The sequence below is a fragment of the Sipha flava genome, unplaced genomic scaffold (genome assembly GCF_003268045.1).
Source record: "Sipha flava isolate LNK unplaced genomic scaffold, YSA_version1 39_pilon_pilon, whole genome shotgun sequence".
NCBI classification, from domain to species: domain Eukaryota; kingdom Metazoa; phylum Arthropoda; class Insecta; order Hemiptera; family Aphididae; genus Sipha; species Sipha flava.
Genome location: NW_020273107.1, coordinates 2,138,943 through 2,157,634, shown reverse-complemented (window position 1 = coordinate 2,157,634; position 18,692 = coordinate 2,138,943). Strand labels below are relative to the sequence as shown.

The following is an 18,692-nucleotide window of genomic DNA, read 5'->3' as shown; positions in this document are numbered from 1 at the left end:
GTTATAATATTCTACACTTGTTTACAACATTATAACCACTAGACACTTTATATACAGAGTGATAGTATTATAACGTGAACCAAGTAATTAAAAACCTATTTTCAACAGTTAAGATAGTTTTTATTTTCGGAAAAGTTTGTCATTTGTACAATATTGCGCAGGAAAATTAATATTTTACAACTCATATAATATAAATTAATTAGATTATTTTATTGTGATGATAATATTAAATCAGCCTGTATGATTGATATGATCAAGAAATCATTATTTATCTTGAATAAAGGTCAGCGGTTTTTCACTTTATCTATTAAAATTGTTTCATTACACGTTTTACAACAGAATAAAACAAATGTCACCAGACAATAGTACAATATTTAAACATCAATTTTTTAAACGTTAAACAACGAATTTTATATTTCTCCATTTATATCACACTATCTAGTCACGTTTACGTTTATATAATTAAAATATGCACGGATATGTAGTTATAAGAATTATAGAAATAAATTAATACATTTAGTATATTTTCTTATTTTGTATATACTACAAATTGTATTAAACATAAGTATAAATTATATAGGTAAAACAATGTAAGTAGGTATATAAATATATAATAATATAATGAAGTTTATATAAAATATACAATATACAGGCGCGTACATAACGGAGGGTTTTAGGGGTTCAAACCCTTCCCGAAATTCAGGAAAATGATTAAATATATTTTTATATAGTAAATTTGGTATGTAGATTATATTATTATAAAAATGTACAACTTAAAACCCTTCCCAAAATATTTTTTTGTGTACACACTTGACAATATAAATACATATAATTTAGAATTGACAATATTTTTATATTAGCTTAGTGCTATGAAGATTCATATCATATAAAAGCAAAGAAATTAATTAAGTTATATGTTTAATATTAAATTGTAGGTATACAATATAATTAAATTATATAATTACGCACTTTGCTAGTTTAAACAAATTAGTATTTTTACAAATGTAATCAGTGGTTAAAAGGGGGAAAAATGATGTGGGGGGACTGTATGGATCAAAAATTGAGGTGTGTTCCCCTACCTAATTCTAAATCTTACCAACTTTTTTTAGGAAACCCATGAGGTCTAAGCCTCCACTGTTACACATTTATGTTCTTAAAAAATGTATTTTTATAGGGTGTAAAAACAAATTTCTCCCAAAGAAAAATAATTCTATACATATGCCTGCTCAGTAAAAATAAATCGAAATACATTAGTACTGTAATATAGAAATATAAATAAATATAAATACTTTATATATTACAACTGCATATTATTTCTTTCTTCCACTAGTTCAAATTAATCAAAAAAATAAATTTCAGGTAATATTGTAATATTATAATAAATATTGTATATTCAATATTGTATTTTAGTGACCAATGCCATTAAGAGTCCATCCGGACTTTTGGTGACTTAAATTAAAGAGGACGCATATTCTTACCTTAAATAAGAAGGGGGACTCCGTCCCCCTCCGTCCCCCCACTTTAACCACTGAGTATAATACATATTATCAGACTCGTATTTAAAATGTTGGTGCCCCCGGGCATATAATTTATTCCCCCCTCCCAAAATAAATAATAATATACCACTTATTATTTCGTCCATAATCGAGATTCTTTAATATTAAAATATAACTTATTAATGGAAATCATTTAATACTTATTTCAACTAACAAATTAAACAAATTATAACAATATAACATACTATTTTTTTTTTCATTGTTTTATTTTTTTTTCATTAGGTACATAATTTTTAAAATTAATTTTGCTAAAATATTTTGCCTCACCTGAGACTTGACGCCCCCAGGCCTGTGCCTACCCATACCCCTTTTAAATACGGGCCTGCATATTATTAATATTTTTTATAAATATTATATATTATATATATTTATAAATATTTCATAGGTAAACAACTTAAAAATTATTTTTATTACTTTATGACTAATTACACACATTAATTAAACCAAATTTATTTATTTTTTATAATCATGGAAACTTACATTATATAATTTAAATCATGCAGTAATTAACATATAGATAATTATTATTTTTATACAATATAAATATAGCATATATAATAAATATATATTTTTTAAATTCAAATGTAAACTCATACTAGTAGCTACGTTAAAATATTAATTATGCATAGAATTTAGTAAATAAGATGTATATAGGTACAGCAGTTTGAAACAAGTAAACAAAATATTATGCGAGATACCATAATATAATATTTAGATATAATAATAAAGTGTATAATATATTTTATTAGGTATTTCATATTATTATCTAAATGAAAAAATAATTGATTTAGATTAGAGTGAGATTGATCAACTTTAGTTTTAATATTATATAAATATTTTTTTATGAATTTCCATACTTTATTATGTTAAGTACTCTAAGTAAATGTATAATTTTAAATACACATAAATTACTTTTAGTATAGTTTAATATTTATATTACTAAAATAACATGAAACAATATAGGTATATTATATTATTATATATAAAATTAAAATTAATTTTTAATTTAAATAATACCTATTGTTAAAAAAATCTTATTAAACAAAATAGTATTTACATAAGTTGAACCTAGTTCAATTATATAACAATTCTATCGTTTAGAATAACTATTTTTGTTGTTTATATTTTTACATTTCTGTATAGTTTTTAATTATTTATAATTTGTTTTTATCATTCAAGGGTATTATTTTTTAAATATTATTATATTTTGTTACTGATAAGTCTTTTCTAGGGCACCCCTAGGTATAATTTTTCATATACTTTATTTATTTATGCTACGGCGTTAATATTGATTAATATACATATATATTTTTGTTTTTGTATACACACACCCAAGGTCGGATTAAGCACCTATTAGGCCCCGGGGCTGAAATATTATATGGGTTCTTTTGACGACAAAATATGGTTTACAAAGCTGCTTGCTACGCTTGCAGAATGATACATTTTTTTAACTATTTCACAAATCGTCAATGGTATTATAAAATTAATAGGTATATACAATTTAAGTCTATAAAACTACTAGTTTTAGTATGATCAAAAATGTGTATCGACTTAAATTTTTTTGCCCCCTTTCACTTGGGTACTCGAAAAGGCCCCGGGGCTACTGCCCCGACTAGACCTTCCCTTAATCCGGCCTTGCACATACCTAACAATTCATTTTGTGTAAGTAATCATTTTGGTAGCTCCATGTTCTAATGCCGCAAGTAGAACAGGTAGTGTTTCTATTTCTGGAGAGACGTACAATGTCTTGAAATCTATATCCATCTCTTTGTCGTACCTATGTAATTATAAAACAAACAGCATGTTTTTACTAAAATGATTGCAAATCATTTTCGAACATTCATTGGGCGGTGAAAAATTCTCCAATTATTTTCCAGAATTCCAAACTCACATTCAATAAAACGCCTTGTACGAGACAGTCAATACTTAGTTAAAAATTCTTTTGTTTCTTATTAAACTTCTTCCTCTATAAAGATGCATCAAATTGTCGGATAAACCAAATATCTCGCATACAATTACATATGGCATCGGTAATTCGTTGTTTGTATGAGACATTTCTCGGGTATTCGCAGTTTTAAAAGTTGATGAATCGCTACATTTTCCAAATGCTCCAATATCTATATAAGTGAACTTGTAATCTGCATCACATACAGGAAGTACAACATTCGAGAAATAATTTTTATATTTATAATTAGGCTTAGGGACTTATAGCTCTAAAAAATACACATATATGCATGCAAATATGCTTCTGAAATCATTAAAATATGCATTATAATATGCATTTACAATGCCGTATCTGGGGGAGGGGTCCAGGGTGTCTGGACCCCTTCTCCCCCAAAATGTCTTCAATATTTTACGAATGTTTATAATACTTATTTATTTTTAATACCAATATAAATATTTTCTGTCAAAAATGACTTAAGCTCCAATTAATCATTGACTGCTTTTAATTTTATACCATAATATCATATACAAATATGATATTAATTTTAATAAAAGAAGATTAAATCTTTTTCTGTCTTATTTTTAACCAAATATCAAAAGTTAAAATCTAAATTCAATAAAATTACAATACACATGTTTTGGACCCCTCCCGAAAAAAATTTCCAGAAACGGCCTTGTGCGTTTATATGCATTAAAAAAAAAAAAAAAAAAATGACCACATAGTACATAAAATAAAACGTGTCCATCAGATGTAAATGTATGTATCTTTAAACTCCGTAACAAAACTTTGTAGTCAGCTACTCGTAGACTATTGTACTTTCGGCATTACACAATGTTACAAAATATACCCGTACGTCGTTTTTCGTATGATTCGACGTTGTGTGGTCGCGAGACGCAAAAACAACGACGGATAATTATCGACTGAACTAAATAAATAATCTATTATTCCATATCGACTATTATCTTTATCGACATTCGGTCGATATTCAGCGGGTTATACGATCGATACGGGCTTATAGTATTATTCATACTTACACAAAAATTATAACGAGATATGAGAGGTAGTTTGTAGATAGCATATTACTGGAAATATCAAGTCCTCTTAGTACATTTTTTTTTCGATCTTTTGAAATATGTATATATACATAGTTTAAATAGTTATATGTATCTATAATTTTTAATTTGAAAAATTTGTCAAAATATTCAAAATAAGCATAAAAATTGTAAAATATGAACTGTCCTGCAAAATCTATCACACATGCAAAAATATGCACATATTAATGATTTAGATTTTTTTAGATTCAAATTTTAGATTCAATATCATGGCACCGAGAAACGAATTTATTTCGCACTCTGCTACATTTAACAGTAATTAAAAAAAAGTATGCAAATTTTAGAAGTTCCTAAGCCTATTTATAATAAAGAGAGCCTGAACCACTTGGTTTTCTTACTCTTATGTGCTCGCTGTCTATGGCATCAATACAATTAGGATAGTTTGCATTTTTCATTAAAACCGTTAGCTATCTCAATCCATATTTCTTTATTTAATTCTGGAAACGCTGTCTGTTTCACATTCTTCTGAATAGCTAAACATGTTTTATGTATGATATATCACGGGCAGTAGAATAATCAATCCGAAAATTATGATTTAATTCTCTTATAATATATCCTATAGACAGATATCTCAAATAAATTTTTAATTTTCAGGTAAACCCCCACAGTAAAAGTGGTAGAACATCAGAACAAGTTTTGCATGGAATTAAAACGCATAACAGGTTCTAAAATTGGATCTGTAACTTCACGTAAAAACTCTTTTATTTATTTTCCACAACTATAGTTTCTTAAGGGCACAGTGGTAAACAATGTAACTGAAACTAATATTAATGAAACAGACATTGTTGAAGGTAACGAAGGCAGTTTAATTAAAGTATTAAAAAATAGTATCTCAGTAAGGGAATGATCGTGAAAGAAACCGAGAATTTGACTCAAATAGATTATTTATGTTCTCACTACTGGAAGATTTTAGACAAAGTCCGGAACATCGTAGACTTTCTACAAAAATCGAATTAATGAATGTAATAAAAAGGGTACAAAATAAGCCTACAATATAAACTCAAGGCTATTCTTACTATGTGCTAGAAACTTTAGCTGCTGGCCCATATAGCTAGAGATATGGACCAGAAGTCTCTATCAATATGAATAATGGTCGTGGCACGTGAGCTTTAAGTGTTGTCCAGAGTCAAGGCGAATATGGTCGTCATTTTACCGCAGTGGGATCGGTTCAACGTAGACATTTGCAGTCGCCAAAAGAGAAGATTAGCCGGTTTTCTTAGAATAACTCGTAAAATTGCCCACTACATTGTGCTCAAAACCATCTACAGGACCCAGAGTATAGGATTATTAAGGGGATTCGATGTGCAGAATTCCACGAACGTTATTTTGTACCTGCAGAAATCGAGTGAAAGTGATGGGCTACTCGAAGCGGCCATGTTAGAGGTAAAATTGAATCAGAAATCGCTATTTTACTTTTGATAATCGCTTTTGAATAACATATCTTGTACAAAGAGTGCTCATAAAACTCTTGTGTTTTTTCTTATTATGATTATAAAATTAATATACACCAACTCTGTTCTTAATACAGTAATAACTAATCAAGTAGTTATTTCTATTGACTGGCAACACACCGAGGACCATCACCAGCCTGCCATATCAATCTTTGGATGATACTTTTTGTTATTTACAATTTTTTTTTCCTTTCCCTCACTTCAGTTATTAGATATTACTTCTCTACTTCTCCTTTTTTTTTTTTTTTAATATTTTCATTATTTCTACTATCCTACATTTTTTTCAGTATGAAAATGTTATTTTTTACTCATATATAAATTGTATGACAAACTCATTTTATTCTCTCAAATTGTTTTGATACAAATACATTAATTATTTATTTATTACAAAATCATTTTTTAGAAATTAGCTAAGTAAATAATAAAACTAGAATTAAGACTAAATATAAAATTGATATAAATTATACTATATAAGTGCAAAGCCTTGCTTAAAATTACTTAATGGTTAAACATTTAACATGAAAAATATACATATATTATCTGTTTTATATATTTCACAAAATTGTATTTGAATTTCTGTTATGAATATACAATAAAATATATTATTTGTTGTTATCTGAACATCTGTTTAAGTAATTATTCACTCAGAAAAACTCAAATAATACATTATACCTTTGTATTTAATTAGTTTCAATTTGTATAAAAATGTATTTAAAAATAAAATTGAAGATAAATTTAAGTATTTTAACATCATAAAAAAAGTACTAAAAATATACAATAATATATAATAGAACTTATCATACATAGGAAACACCATTTAATTAATTTATTAAAACATCAAAGTTTAATAGAATTTGATTTTCCTAGGCAATTATAAATTGGTGTTTGTTTTGGTGAAGTAACGCACCATTCATACCAAACTTTGTATTCATCACAACACCTCCAAAAATGAACACTTATAATATTACCTGATTGAACAAGCATGGTATCTTTAATTGGAAAATAAACTGGAAACCAACTGAACATACCAACACTGTAAGTTGACGGTTCTATACTTATTGTAATGTCTTTATATAATATTGCATCAAAATAGCCACTAAAACCATGTAATTGCATATTAGAATTTATTTCATACTTTAGACATTTATACCGTGAATTGCTATCTATATTTCTTTTAGGATGGTTAAATGTAAATAATTTTTTGGTTTTAGTGGGTTTGTAGCTGTTGGGCTGTAATACAATATAAGATTGTTCAAATACTGCATTTTTTGAATTTGAAATACATGAATCGTCCATGATATTATTGTTGTTTATAGTTTGACTAAACAGCTTATGGGACATTAAAGGTCTTAAATAGGATGAATATTCACAAGGTATACTTATACCATCATCTTTTAAACATTTTTGAGCACCATCTAAACATTCTGGCGATAATTCATTGTCTCCAAATGATCCTAGTAATTCAGAAACCATTATATCACATTTCTCAGGGGAGTCCCACTCACGACCATCACTGAAAACTACTTCAACAGAGTTTCCCCATAAGTTTTTTTGATAATGTAAAAGTGTAGGTATAGCATTTTGGTTTTTTTCAACTGCATACACTTTAACATCTACAGCTGCTAAATCTGCAGCTCTTAAACTAGCTTTAACTAAAGGACCTCGACCAGCACCAATAACAGAGATAACTATTTTTTTAACTTTCTTATCAATTATTGCCATATGTATTGCCTTTTGGTATTGTGTGTATTTAACTGGATCTTGTTCAAAAACATGGTAAACACAAGACATAAGGTTATCCCTAAGTGGTTGCAAGGGTAACTGTAAGAGATCATCACACTCTAAAATTGGGGATGGAATGATTATGTTCTTGGTAATAAACATTATGTAATAAAAATAATCTAACATGTTAGGCAATGGTTCACCTGATAAAATTATAATCCATTTTTGTTGTATTGCAATTTTCAAAATATCTTCATATTGTTTACCGAGCACTGGATACCCTTTTTGATTTGAAATAAAAAAATCTGTACAAATTGATAAAGCACGCACTGGTTCACCAATCCATCTACTCATTTCATTACAAGTCGGAACATACTTTGTGAGGCACAATACTATACCAAGTTGTTGACTATAACCGGTCATGTTTCTAAAAGTATTCCACAAGTCCCAAGAATTTTCTGTTACAGGTATGTTAAAATAAAACAATATTGGTTTTTTTAAATATTTGCATACCACTCGAGCTAAGTTAGCATAATCATTTGGTAGTTTAAGATCGATTAGAAACTTTTTTATATTAAAATTATATAACAAACTAAGTTCTTCATTAAATTTATTTTCCATGTTTATTTGAAGTTTATAATTTGTATGATCAACTTGTGGTAGCTTTGCAATCAATCTATTAATTAAGTCATGAGATAATATTGTACTTAAGTCTCTAATTTTACCATTGTCAAATAATTGAATACAGCCGATTTTACAGTACCAGGTAGTAAGATAATCCAAACATTGTTGTACATCATTATTTATGGAGTTGAAATCAAATGCCAAGTCAACATCAATTTTAGATGTTACTAATGAATAATTGTTTACATTTGAATTGTTTATAATATTCATCCTATAAAACAAACAAAATTGTAAGTATAAATATGTAATATATTTCTTTATTTTATAAAATAATTGTACTCTAAATAATACTATAAAAAGTTCATGTCTAATAAAATCATGTTGCTGTAAAATCTGTTTATTTTAATTTTTAATTTAGTTTTTCCTGTATACATACAATATACAAATAAAATACAAATTAGTCATGGTAAAACTACACAACATTAGTATTTGGTTCTAATTTTATGAGAATAATATTAAATTTTTAAATATAAGAATAAATTAATTTGAAATTAACTCTTTCCTATTATATTCTCCATCATATTTTTCATCCTAAGTTCTGGCTTCCAAATACAAAGAATAATTTATAATCATCCACCAACTTTGTATTAATACCAACATCTAATGAAATGTTGTTTTATAAATAAAGACACTAAAATATAAAAAAAAAATTACGAATTAACATACTATCTTAATTCGAATGTATATAAATAGCTTTAAGAAAAATCGTTTTCAACATTGACTGAATTACGCAATAAGTTAGCATAATATTATCAGTTTATAATAAACAAATTTACGAAATACAAATATGAATAAACTAGCTTTCCATTTTCTATGTAGATACTCACATGCATATAATCTATAAAACATTAGTGAATTGTGAAAGTGCTATACTTCAAAAATTAATTATAAAACTATGTTTAAAAAAAAGGTATCTACAATCGTCTTCAAAAATGCGTAATACACATGCTGTATACGAGTTATCTGACCGCCAAATTAAATGTTGATAATGGGAATTGGATAACATGAAAAGTAATAAGTTTTTAGTTTAGTTTCTTGTAATTGTTCTTGTTTATTGTTTAATATGTTTCCAACATCAATCGTATAATAATTAAAATTCATTTTTTATTGTAATCATAGATGTGACTATTTATATTTGATATCAGCATTTATTGTTTTGTAATATTAGATATCTATATTATTCATGATCATAGAACTTATACCATTTTAAAATTACTTCGCCATATCTTATAACCGCTTATAATCGAATAATTTCTGTAATTCACCAATAATTAATTTTTACTAATTTGTATAATCTAACCCAACTTTTAATGCTACTCAGTGCCTACATATAGTACTTTTCCATTTGGAAACGGTATATGATATTAAACCTCTTATTAGTTTTTAAAAATATAATAACCGTTGCACGCCCATTTTAAAAAAGGGGAAATAAGATTAACTTGTTAACAGTCGTTACCCGACTATCATCCTAGATTTTAAGGAGTAGGACATCGATATTTATTGTCCTTCGTTGCTCGAAAAGTTGGAACTTACCAAGTAGTTATTATTAATCTACGAGTACCTACTTAATAAACAGTAAACACTGGCTATTGATAATACAACTAGATTGTCATGATCGCGTTTTCATATATCGCAATAAATACAGTAGTACAAGTTCCTACCTGAAATTTCAAAGTTTGAAATCTCAATAATTGATACTTTGATATTATACGGACCACCGACAAAAAGCGAAAAAGCACCATTCGCCGCCGCATAAGTGTTACCAATAAAACGAATTTGCAATCCATTACCACCAGAGGTCTCTAGCTATCGTGCTCGGGCTGTGTGGTGTTCTTTTTCCCCCTATTTCAAATGCCAATAAATTAATGTTTTTTATATCTACTCCAGTAATGTGTTTTTATTATTGTTGTTTACCGTTCTATGTGATTTTTCACTCTCCTTCGTTTCCCGCACACTCGTCTTAGTACGTGGTGGTTATGCACGATCGCCGTCATTGACCCACTCGGCACTCGTTCAGTAAAGTTTTTCAACACCGGAGCGACCGGGTCGTTTTCCACCGTTCAATTCGTGCATACCGATCGATACATGTTAAGGAACAAAAAAGTTTCGGTGAAAAAAATTTGTCCTGGCTGTGGCTTGCAGGTAACGTAGCATAATAATATTAACTCTTAATCAATGATCATGAGCAGTTGACATTTTTCTCGACTGCAGTGGTTTTCGAACAACACGTCACGTCGCGATTCAATTAATGTATTATAATTAATTAATATTTTTCATGTTAATCGTGTTTTATATTCTAGTTCCCAGTGGCCGTAAAGACTTGTACAAAATGCAAGCATTCGTTTTACCTTTCGAAAAAAGACATAACTCCCAAACCTGTGGCCAAGGTGACTACAGCGACAACGGCCGTGTCTGCAGCCGAACAACTCAAAGATTCTACAACTGGTGCCGCTACACGTTCAGATGGTCGTCGTAGAACGGAACGGGTCCGCCGTGAAAAGCCCAACTATTACGATGCCTCTGCTTTCATACGTAAAACTCGGGTAAATATATTTAAGTACATTCATATTATGTTCTTTGAGCCAATATTTGTTTCATTTGTTAATCTTTAATCACATTATTTTTAATAGCATTAATCTGCAATGAAAATACAAAAAAATGAATTTGTTATTGCTATAATCACAGAGTTGTATTTCAGTATAATATTATAAAATTATACATCAATTGATTATCAATATTTTATTTTTTATTCGATAATACCTATATTAATAAATCTTAGTAATTGTATAGGAATAAATTCGTAAAATTCATACTTATGTAAATGATTGGTGTCAATGATTATTTTGAACGTTCAATTATTGAACAGATATATTTTATAACTTAAAATATTATTTATATGTTTTTTGTATTAAAATAACATACTGTAATAGTAGAAACTAAATCTATTTATTTTAAAAATATAATTGTCAATAATAATATTTTGGGTTTAAATATTATTACAGAAACGGACTGAAAAACCAACTACAAAACCAAAAGTTAATTTTCAAGGCCGCCAAGATGTACAGATAACACAACCAAAAAAAGGAGTGGCTTCTCAAAAACAAAATTATAAAACTAAAGTTGTTCAAGATCCAGAAGACAAAATATACCACAATATCATGAAAAATGATAAAGCTAAAGTTTGTGCTTTAATTTTAGCTGAATTGAATGATAAACTGATGTTTACTTCTTGGAGACCTTAAGTTCAAAGGTAACTAAATTAAGACTTAATAAAAAACTAATTAAATGTTCAAAATCTTTAATTTAAATATTTATTATTTTTTATTTAATCTAATAATTTTGTCTAAGTTGAATTTTAAATGAGTTATATTTAACAAAATAATCAAAATATCAAAACTAAATATTATTTTTAATATTAATAAATTTTTACAATTAACTATGGCAGTTTTAAATTAAGATAATTTACATTTATTTTTATTTCTCGGTAAGACACTTTTATTAAACAGGAATGGTTAGTTCCTAGTTTTTCTTATTTTTATTTTAAAAGTAAAACGTGCCATGCATTTCCATTTATTAAATAAGTTATAATAGTGAATTCCTGTTTAAATGTATAGATAAAATTGATTATTAAATTGGTTTTAATGAATGTTTTATCTATACTGTTTATACTTATTAAGACTTAAGACTTCATTCATCTATCTAATAAATGTTATAATTATGGCATTTGCTTATTAAAATTTTATTCATAAAAAACATTATATTTATTTGTAAATACTGCAATTGAAGAAAAAAAAAGTGTTCGAATTAGTTGTTTAACTTTTGTTTGTGTATTAATTAAAAAAAAGTGTATTCATGTTTCTGAATCTTTGTTTATACATATTCACTCATTAAATCTAGTTATTAAGATAAAAATATAATTTTTCATGGTAATTGTATTAAATACTATTAATGTCATGGTTTTTTTTTTTTTTTTGTAATTTAATAATGTGTTTATTGATATTGTTTTTAAAGATGTATTTACAAAAGAAAGAACTGAATATATAATATGTTTTAATTTTATTTACTACTGTATCTGTATATTTATTTGTTCTTTATCTAATTTCAGTAACAGATTTAGCATTTAGCAAAATACATAAAAATGAAATAAGTGTATTACATATTAATTACTATTATTAGTAGAAGTACTAATGTCCAAATAATAGATTTAGTATTGATTTAATACCCACAAGCATGATTTAAGATTTTAAATATTAAAAACAAAACTTAAATCAATTAGGTATTTACTTAGAATATAAAATAGATAATCATGATTGTCTAAAAAAAAAAAAATCTCAATTCAAATCTTACATCTACATTTAATTTGAACCTTTATTTTACCATATAAAATGTATTACTATACAAGAAACAACAATTGTTTAAATGTATTGGCAATTGAGAACATTTTAGGTTCTGAGTAAAGCGATAGATCTTATAGTTTTATAATTATGTACTTTAGAAAGGTAATTTTTCCATGTGTGAGGAAAAACGGTAAAAATGCGCTGTAAACGGGACTTTCGTTTTTCAAATTTTAGTTATTTAGTCATAACTCCAAAAGTAATGTGGTGCTACGTCTCGATCCTGGTATCCCATGGATAATGTCATGTTGACATTTACCATATACTTAAGGTCGCCAATCTGGTATCGTGACTGACAGAAGACGGAATATCTGGATTTTTGTTACTTATAAATATAATCAGAATAGTTGAATTAAAAAGAAAATTTATAAAATAAAACATTGGTTATTGCGATACATAAAAATGTATTATTTTAAATGATAAATTATAGTTATAAAAAAAGAGATTTTAATTTGGTGCAGAGAAAGCTAAGGTGGACGTAAAACTCCGAATAAATAAAGATGAATAAAAAACTAGATCAATTTAAAAAAAATTCTATGGACATGACAGCATTTTCTCAATGCTACTCATAATCATTTCATTTTTGTACTGGCCAGATATAAGATTTTTAATAATAATAATTTTATATACTTAACATTCACTCACTCCTGATCGTTTGCTGACGGGCGTCTCGCTGCGGGTACAGCGAATTGTGTTATTCCATATTTTGAAGTGCCAATGTAATAATAATAATGTGTTTGTGGAGATGTGGACACGACGACAATCCGTCAATGTGAGAGATTTACTGTAGTAATATACCGATAAGGGGTCTTATTAATGCATAATTATTAACTGATCGGCTTACAATATTATCGATAACGGATATAGATGCCGTTCTGGACATGAACAACGACGGAGGCGATAACGGAACGACGTGTTGTGGGAATGATGGAGGGTAGTATACGTTCTGTACCGATAATCATGCTATTATTATAATAAATATAAGAATATATCAGTAACAATTACATTTTGGACCCATGTAGATATATGCGTTATAGTGACTAGAAACTTGAAACTTTTATTAAAGACTATCAAAGACATTTCTTTTCATATTTGACAAAATTTTCAATATAAGTTAAACACTTTTGGTTTAAATATAGAACTTTGAAAATAACTCATTTTTTGAATGTTTTCATGTAATAAAATTGTTATTTTTGAATATTAAGACTTGAAAATTTAATAATATAACCTTATTCATATACTTACTTAACGATGCTGAAAAAATTTCAAAAATCGTTAATTTAGATTTTATTTTATAAGCCTTTAAGTAAATTATTATACGATTTATACAGAATGTACTGGTTTTAAATCAATTCTCAGTTTTAAATGTTCATTAAAAAAAAAATTGGTTATAATGAAACTTTTGACATAGAACAACCTGAGAAACTAATTCTGTTAAGGTACTTAAAATGTAATAAAATTTTACTCATATACCTACTAACTTAACGGTGTTAATAAAGTTCAAAAATTGTTAAGTGGATATATTTTTCATAAGTGTTAACTAAAAATTGTAAAATAACGATACATTTTTATACTTAAATTTTACTCAGAATCGTTTTAATATGAATTATCATATATTTAAAACTTCATACATCCATTACCATGATTTAATCCGAGGACCGAAGGAATAAATGACAAATTTCCGTCACTATTATCTTACCGGCTTTTTAGAGTATAATTAATATAAGTATAAAATGTCATAATTTAATTGTTATCATTATTATTATGATGAATTATTTTTATTATTTTTAACTAAATTAATAAAATATAAATATTTTTTGCTACCATGTTCACTACTATAGTTAATGTCTTACTAATTATTAATTGTATAAAAAGGTATTATTAACCATAGTTGATGAAAATTAAAATATCAATTTAACCTAATTAATTTAAATCAAACATTTGTTTATTACTGTTTAGATATGGATTACTTCTGGATAAATTCGAGAAAAGGGGAGTTTTACGTAGTATAGTATTTATAAAATAGTATAAAATGACACAGTTATGTATTTTTTTTCATTGTTTATTAAGGGTTATAAGTTATTATATAATATACTTTCTAATAACCTCTTCACTTACAATCAGGGCCGTATTTAGGAATTTGATACCAGGGGGAAACAATAATAAACGCCTCATTATACCAAATACAAATTTCTGCGGATTGAAAAACATCTTTCTGAAGAACAATTCGTTGCTGGTGTACACATAAACATTCTAAGTGTAATGTTAACATAAGGATAGATTGCTTGTAAATCTTTGGATCTATCGACAGTACTCGACCGTTACCGAGTATGTTGTGTGTGTGTGTTTGTGTCGTGACGCCGTGATTGGCGATATATATTTTTTTTTGAGATACACTTTTTATTTTGTAAAGAAGTTTCACTTTAAAAATATTAGATCATTAAATATTGAAAATATAAAAAAATTAGCCGCCCTCTCATATTCAGCCGCCGGGGCAACAGCATTGAAGTATCTTTAACCATTGATTAATTATAATTGATTAATGCATAATTATACTATAACGAAGGATGAATGTCTTTTACGCATAACTATATTTCTGAGAATTTAAATAAAGAGTATTCATCCGAAATTACAGGAATTCGATAAGTACAACTTGTTATTGATTTGACAAGATTAACTATGATTGCTTTGTATAATATATTTACATACATTTATCTAGACAATAAAACGAAATAGTTGAAGTATAAAAGTAATTTTTTTAATGAACAATTAATAATAATAAGTATAATGAACAATTTATTCAAATAATATATACCTTGTGCCATTTTTTTAATTTACAATTCCTCAGTGCTTTATCTTGTGATATATTTGTTTACCTGTAGGTATTTTCATTACCAATTTTTAGTGGTCGTGATAAAATACCAAGTCAATGACTTATTGGTGTTGCTAAGACATTTGTTTAATATTAAATCTATATATTAGTGTGATACAGAAACTCGTATTCGATATGTTTTTAATGAATAAAATTTATATTTACTCAAATTTATAAGTTGTAAGTATTTGAATACCTACGTACATGGGTAGGGTTCACTAATTAACACGAGAGATTAATAGTCACTTACCTCGTGCGAAATCAACAAATTACTAGGTTTACAAGGTAAACATTACATATGTGCTATATGTAATATTTAAAAACCACAACATTCATAGGTGATAATTTATGTAATCTAGTCTTGTTAATAAAGAGATAACATACTAAGAATTACATCTCAAGTATTATGTTGTATAACAGATACATATATTTACGTAATACAGGTATTATTTCAGAGAAGTATGAATCTGATTTATGATGTTTTTATACCTACTGTCAAGTATACTTTATTGAACCTTGTAGTAATGTATAATTATGTAGTTAATAAGAACAAAAAATATATGACAAAAGTAGTTAGGTAAGGTAAGTCATACAACATGAAACTAATTGAAGATTAAGGAACAAAAATTGATAAAATCTGATAATTTTACATTTTAAAAGCCATTTATAAACATATATATTTTTAATATGCATTTTGATATATACATAAAATAAATATATAGTTAATTTGACTGTATGATTAATGAATATTAATTTAAATATTGTGATTTATTGTTCGTATTTAGAATATTAAAGATGTTTTTATGGTTAATAATTTATGATTTCATTGACACAACTATATTATTGGTACTTTAGCCATCTTAGGGCATTGGCATTTTTTAACTTTTACTTGTGTAGTCTTGAAAATTAACTAAATTTATGTATGCATTCTTTGTTATGTTATGTCCAGACATACAATGTTTAAAACTATATCACGCGATATATTTGTGATTATTATCTATCAATACATCTAAATAAATAATATTATGAATTTGTTTTGAATGTCAATACCAAACCTTACATAGAATATTTTAACAATTTTTACTTTAACAATAGATACAACACTTAAGTAATATCAATGTTGTTACGCATCAAAGGAAAGTATTTGAAAATGTATTTTGTAATAATTTATTTTGATTTCTCGAGCAAACTAAAAAACATCAACTAATGATTGCAACATATTTTTGGGATAGTAATGATTATTAGATTATTTTTTATTTATTGATAATGTTTGTGGAATGTGAATTAATAATGTGTTTTTTTATACAACATGGATTTTATTTACGATTTATGAATATCACTATCGTTCTATATCTCTACCTCTTTTATTTGAAAGAAATTTATACCTATAGGTATTATTGTTTTTGATTATTTCTTTCTTCTCATCCCTTTAAATTTTTTTAGTCACCAATTTAAGTAAATTATGAATAACGATGCATCATAACGACAGATATTACTAAACCGTCCACGAGACAACAGTAAAATATTCTTTAAAAAATAATTAATAATTGAAGTACAATGCATTTTAAATTTATAAATATATGCACTTACTGACATATTAGAATAATAGTTAAGTAACTTCAAAATGTTGTATGTATAGGTATAAGACTAAAATATAATAAAATAATAAAAAATTAAAAATTATTCAATGGTTAATACTCGTAAATTAATATGTAAATAAACAAATAGCTTATACGAGTATAAAAAAATAGATGAATGCTTAGCCTGCAATATTATTATATTTGTAAAGTACTACTGGATTCGAATTAAAAATTATTCATCAGGTATATACCAAGTCAATAAAATCGCAGCTTATATATAAACAAATTTAAAGTTTTAAACGACTAACATTGACATGATTAATTTATTTTTAATTATTTCAACAAGTAATAATTATTTTGTACATTTGTATACACAAAAAATGTCAAAAATAAGAAGGCATATAAATAATAAAAGCTATTATATGAATGTTTATAATTTTGATTAGTGATGTAAATCTATAAATAGAAGGTATATATTTTATTATTATACTTATTTATAGGTACTCTAAAACAGTGTTTCCCGACTGGTGTTCCGCGGAACCTAAGGGTTCCGTGAGCTTGTGTGAAGGGTTCCGTGAGCTTGTGTGAAGGGTTCCGTGAGAAATTTGGGAAAATATAAATTAATTAGCAATATTTTGATTCGAACTATGATTTGAGCATAGAACTGGAATTGACACATTTCTCGATGTGAGGTGCGTAGTTTGTAGCTTTTCGGCGTTCCCGTCTTTTTTCCCGAAAGCTTTTTTTTCCTACGATTATTTTTAAAAATAAAATAATAATATTATTGTAAGGTCATAAAAATATAATTTATTATTTTATTTATAAAATATTTTAAGCTTATAAAAAATAAATAATAATCTTCTACTGCAAGTTTTTTTAAAAGCATATCGGATGCTCCAAAATTTTGTCTTCTAGCAATCCACTTCCTTACCCAGACAGATCTTTTCTTTTTTTTTTACTCTTTTTTTCTAAATCCGATTTCATATTTTCAATCAAACATTTTAATACTATTTTACAAGCATGACGAAAATGTAATTCTTTTTCAGCCGACATTTTAATTAATTTAAAATATAATTGTAAGTATAATTAATATTAAATTTGTAATAATAATCGAAACACGGAACTACAATAGTTGTACAAATTTACAACAAAATGAAATGCCGAGAGTTTGATGCAATACTGTGTAAACAGTTACTGGCGATACATGTTTACTGGCGTACATGATGGCGCCACAAAAAACATGCACGTGTAATCCCAGCATAAGAATAGGTTTCGATAATTTTCGAAATCAACTGAACGCTGCTCTGGACTTATGAATCCAACTTTCAGAAATAACTCCAGATTTAAAAACAATTATGAAAAAAGCTATTTAGAAA

The 18,692-nt window shown here is 26.6% G+C and overlaps 2 protein-coding genes across 5 annotated transcripts; one reads left to right on the top strand and one right to left on the bottom strand.

The window, feature by feature from the left end:
• Window positions 1-6,818: 6,818 nt before the first annotated feature.
• LOC112688565 (protein arginine N-methyltransferase 5-like) lies at window positions 6,819-10,239 on the bottom strand. 4 transcript variants are annotated; one of them, XM_025561821.1, is made up of 2 exons: window positions 10,132-10,239; window positions 6,819-8,681 (listed from the first exon to the last, which is right to left on the bottom strand). In XM_025561821.1, the coding sequence occupies exon 2, from the start codon at window positions 8,678-8,680 to the stop codon at window positions 6,902-6,904; it is 1,779 nt and encodes a 592-aa protein (XP_025417606.1). In that variant the 5' UTR covers window position 8,681; window positions 10,132-10,239; the 3' UTR covers window positions 6,819-6,901. The 4 variants fall into 4 exon arrangements, with proteins under 4 accessions (XP_025417606.1, XP_025417605.1, XP_025417607.1 ...); XM_025561820.1 differs by lacking the exon at window positions 10,132-10,239 and adding an exon at window positions 9,298-9,551; XM_025561822.1 differs by lacking the exon at window positions 10,132-10,239 and adding an exon at window positions 8,967-9,103.
• A 102-nt stretch (window positions 10,240-10,341) lies between these two features.
• On the top strand, window positions 10,342-11,757 carry LOC112688566 (UPF0547 protein C16orf87 homolog). The gene is made up of 3 exons (XM_025561824.1): window positions 10,342-10,612; window positions 10,771-11,013; window positions 11,473-11,757. The coding sequence occupies exons 1-3, from the start codon at window positions 10,556-10,558 to the stop codon at window positions 11,710-11,712; spliced, it is 540 nt and encodes a 179-aa protein (XP_025417609.1). The 5' UTR covers window positions 10,342-10,555; the 3' UTR covers window positions 11,713-11,757.
• The last annotated feature ends 6,935 nt before the right edge of the window (window positions 11,758-18,692 follow it).

Bases quoted from the DNA above. Each gene is read 5' to 3' on its own strand.
- LOC112688566 (XM_025561824.1), top strand. From the start codon at position 10,556: ATGTTAAGGAACAAAAAAGTTTCGGTGAAAAAAATTTGTCCTGGCTGT. The intron at 10,613-10,770 runs GTAACGTAGCAT...TTTATATTCTAG, and splicing joins GTCCTGGCTGTGGCTTGCAG to TTCCCAGTGGCCGTAAAGAC. The intron at 11,014-11,472 runs GTAAATATATTT...ATATTATTACAG, and splicing joins CTTTCATACGTAAAACTCGG to AAACGGACTGAAAAACCAAC.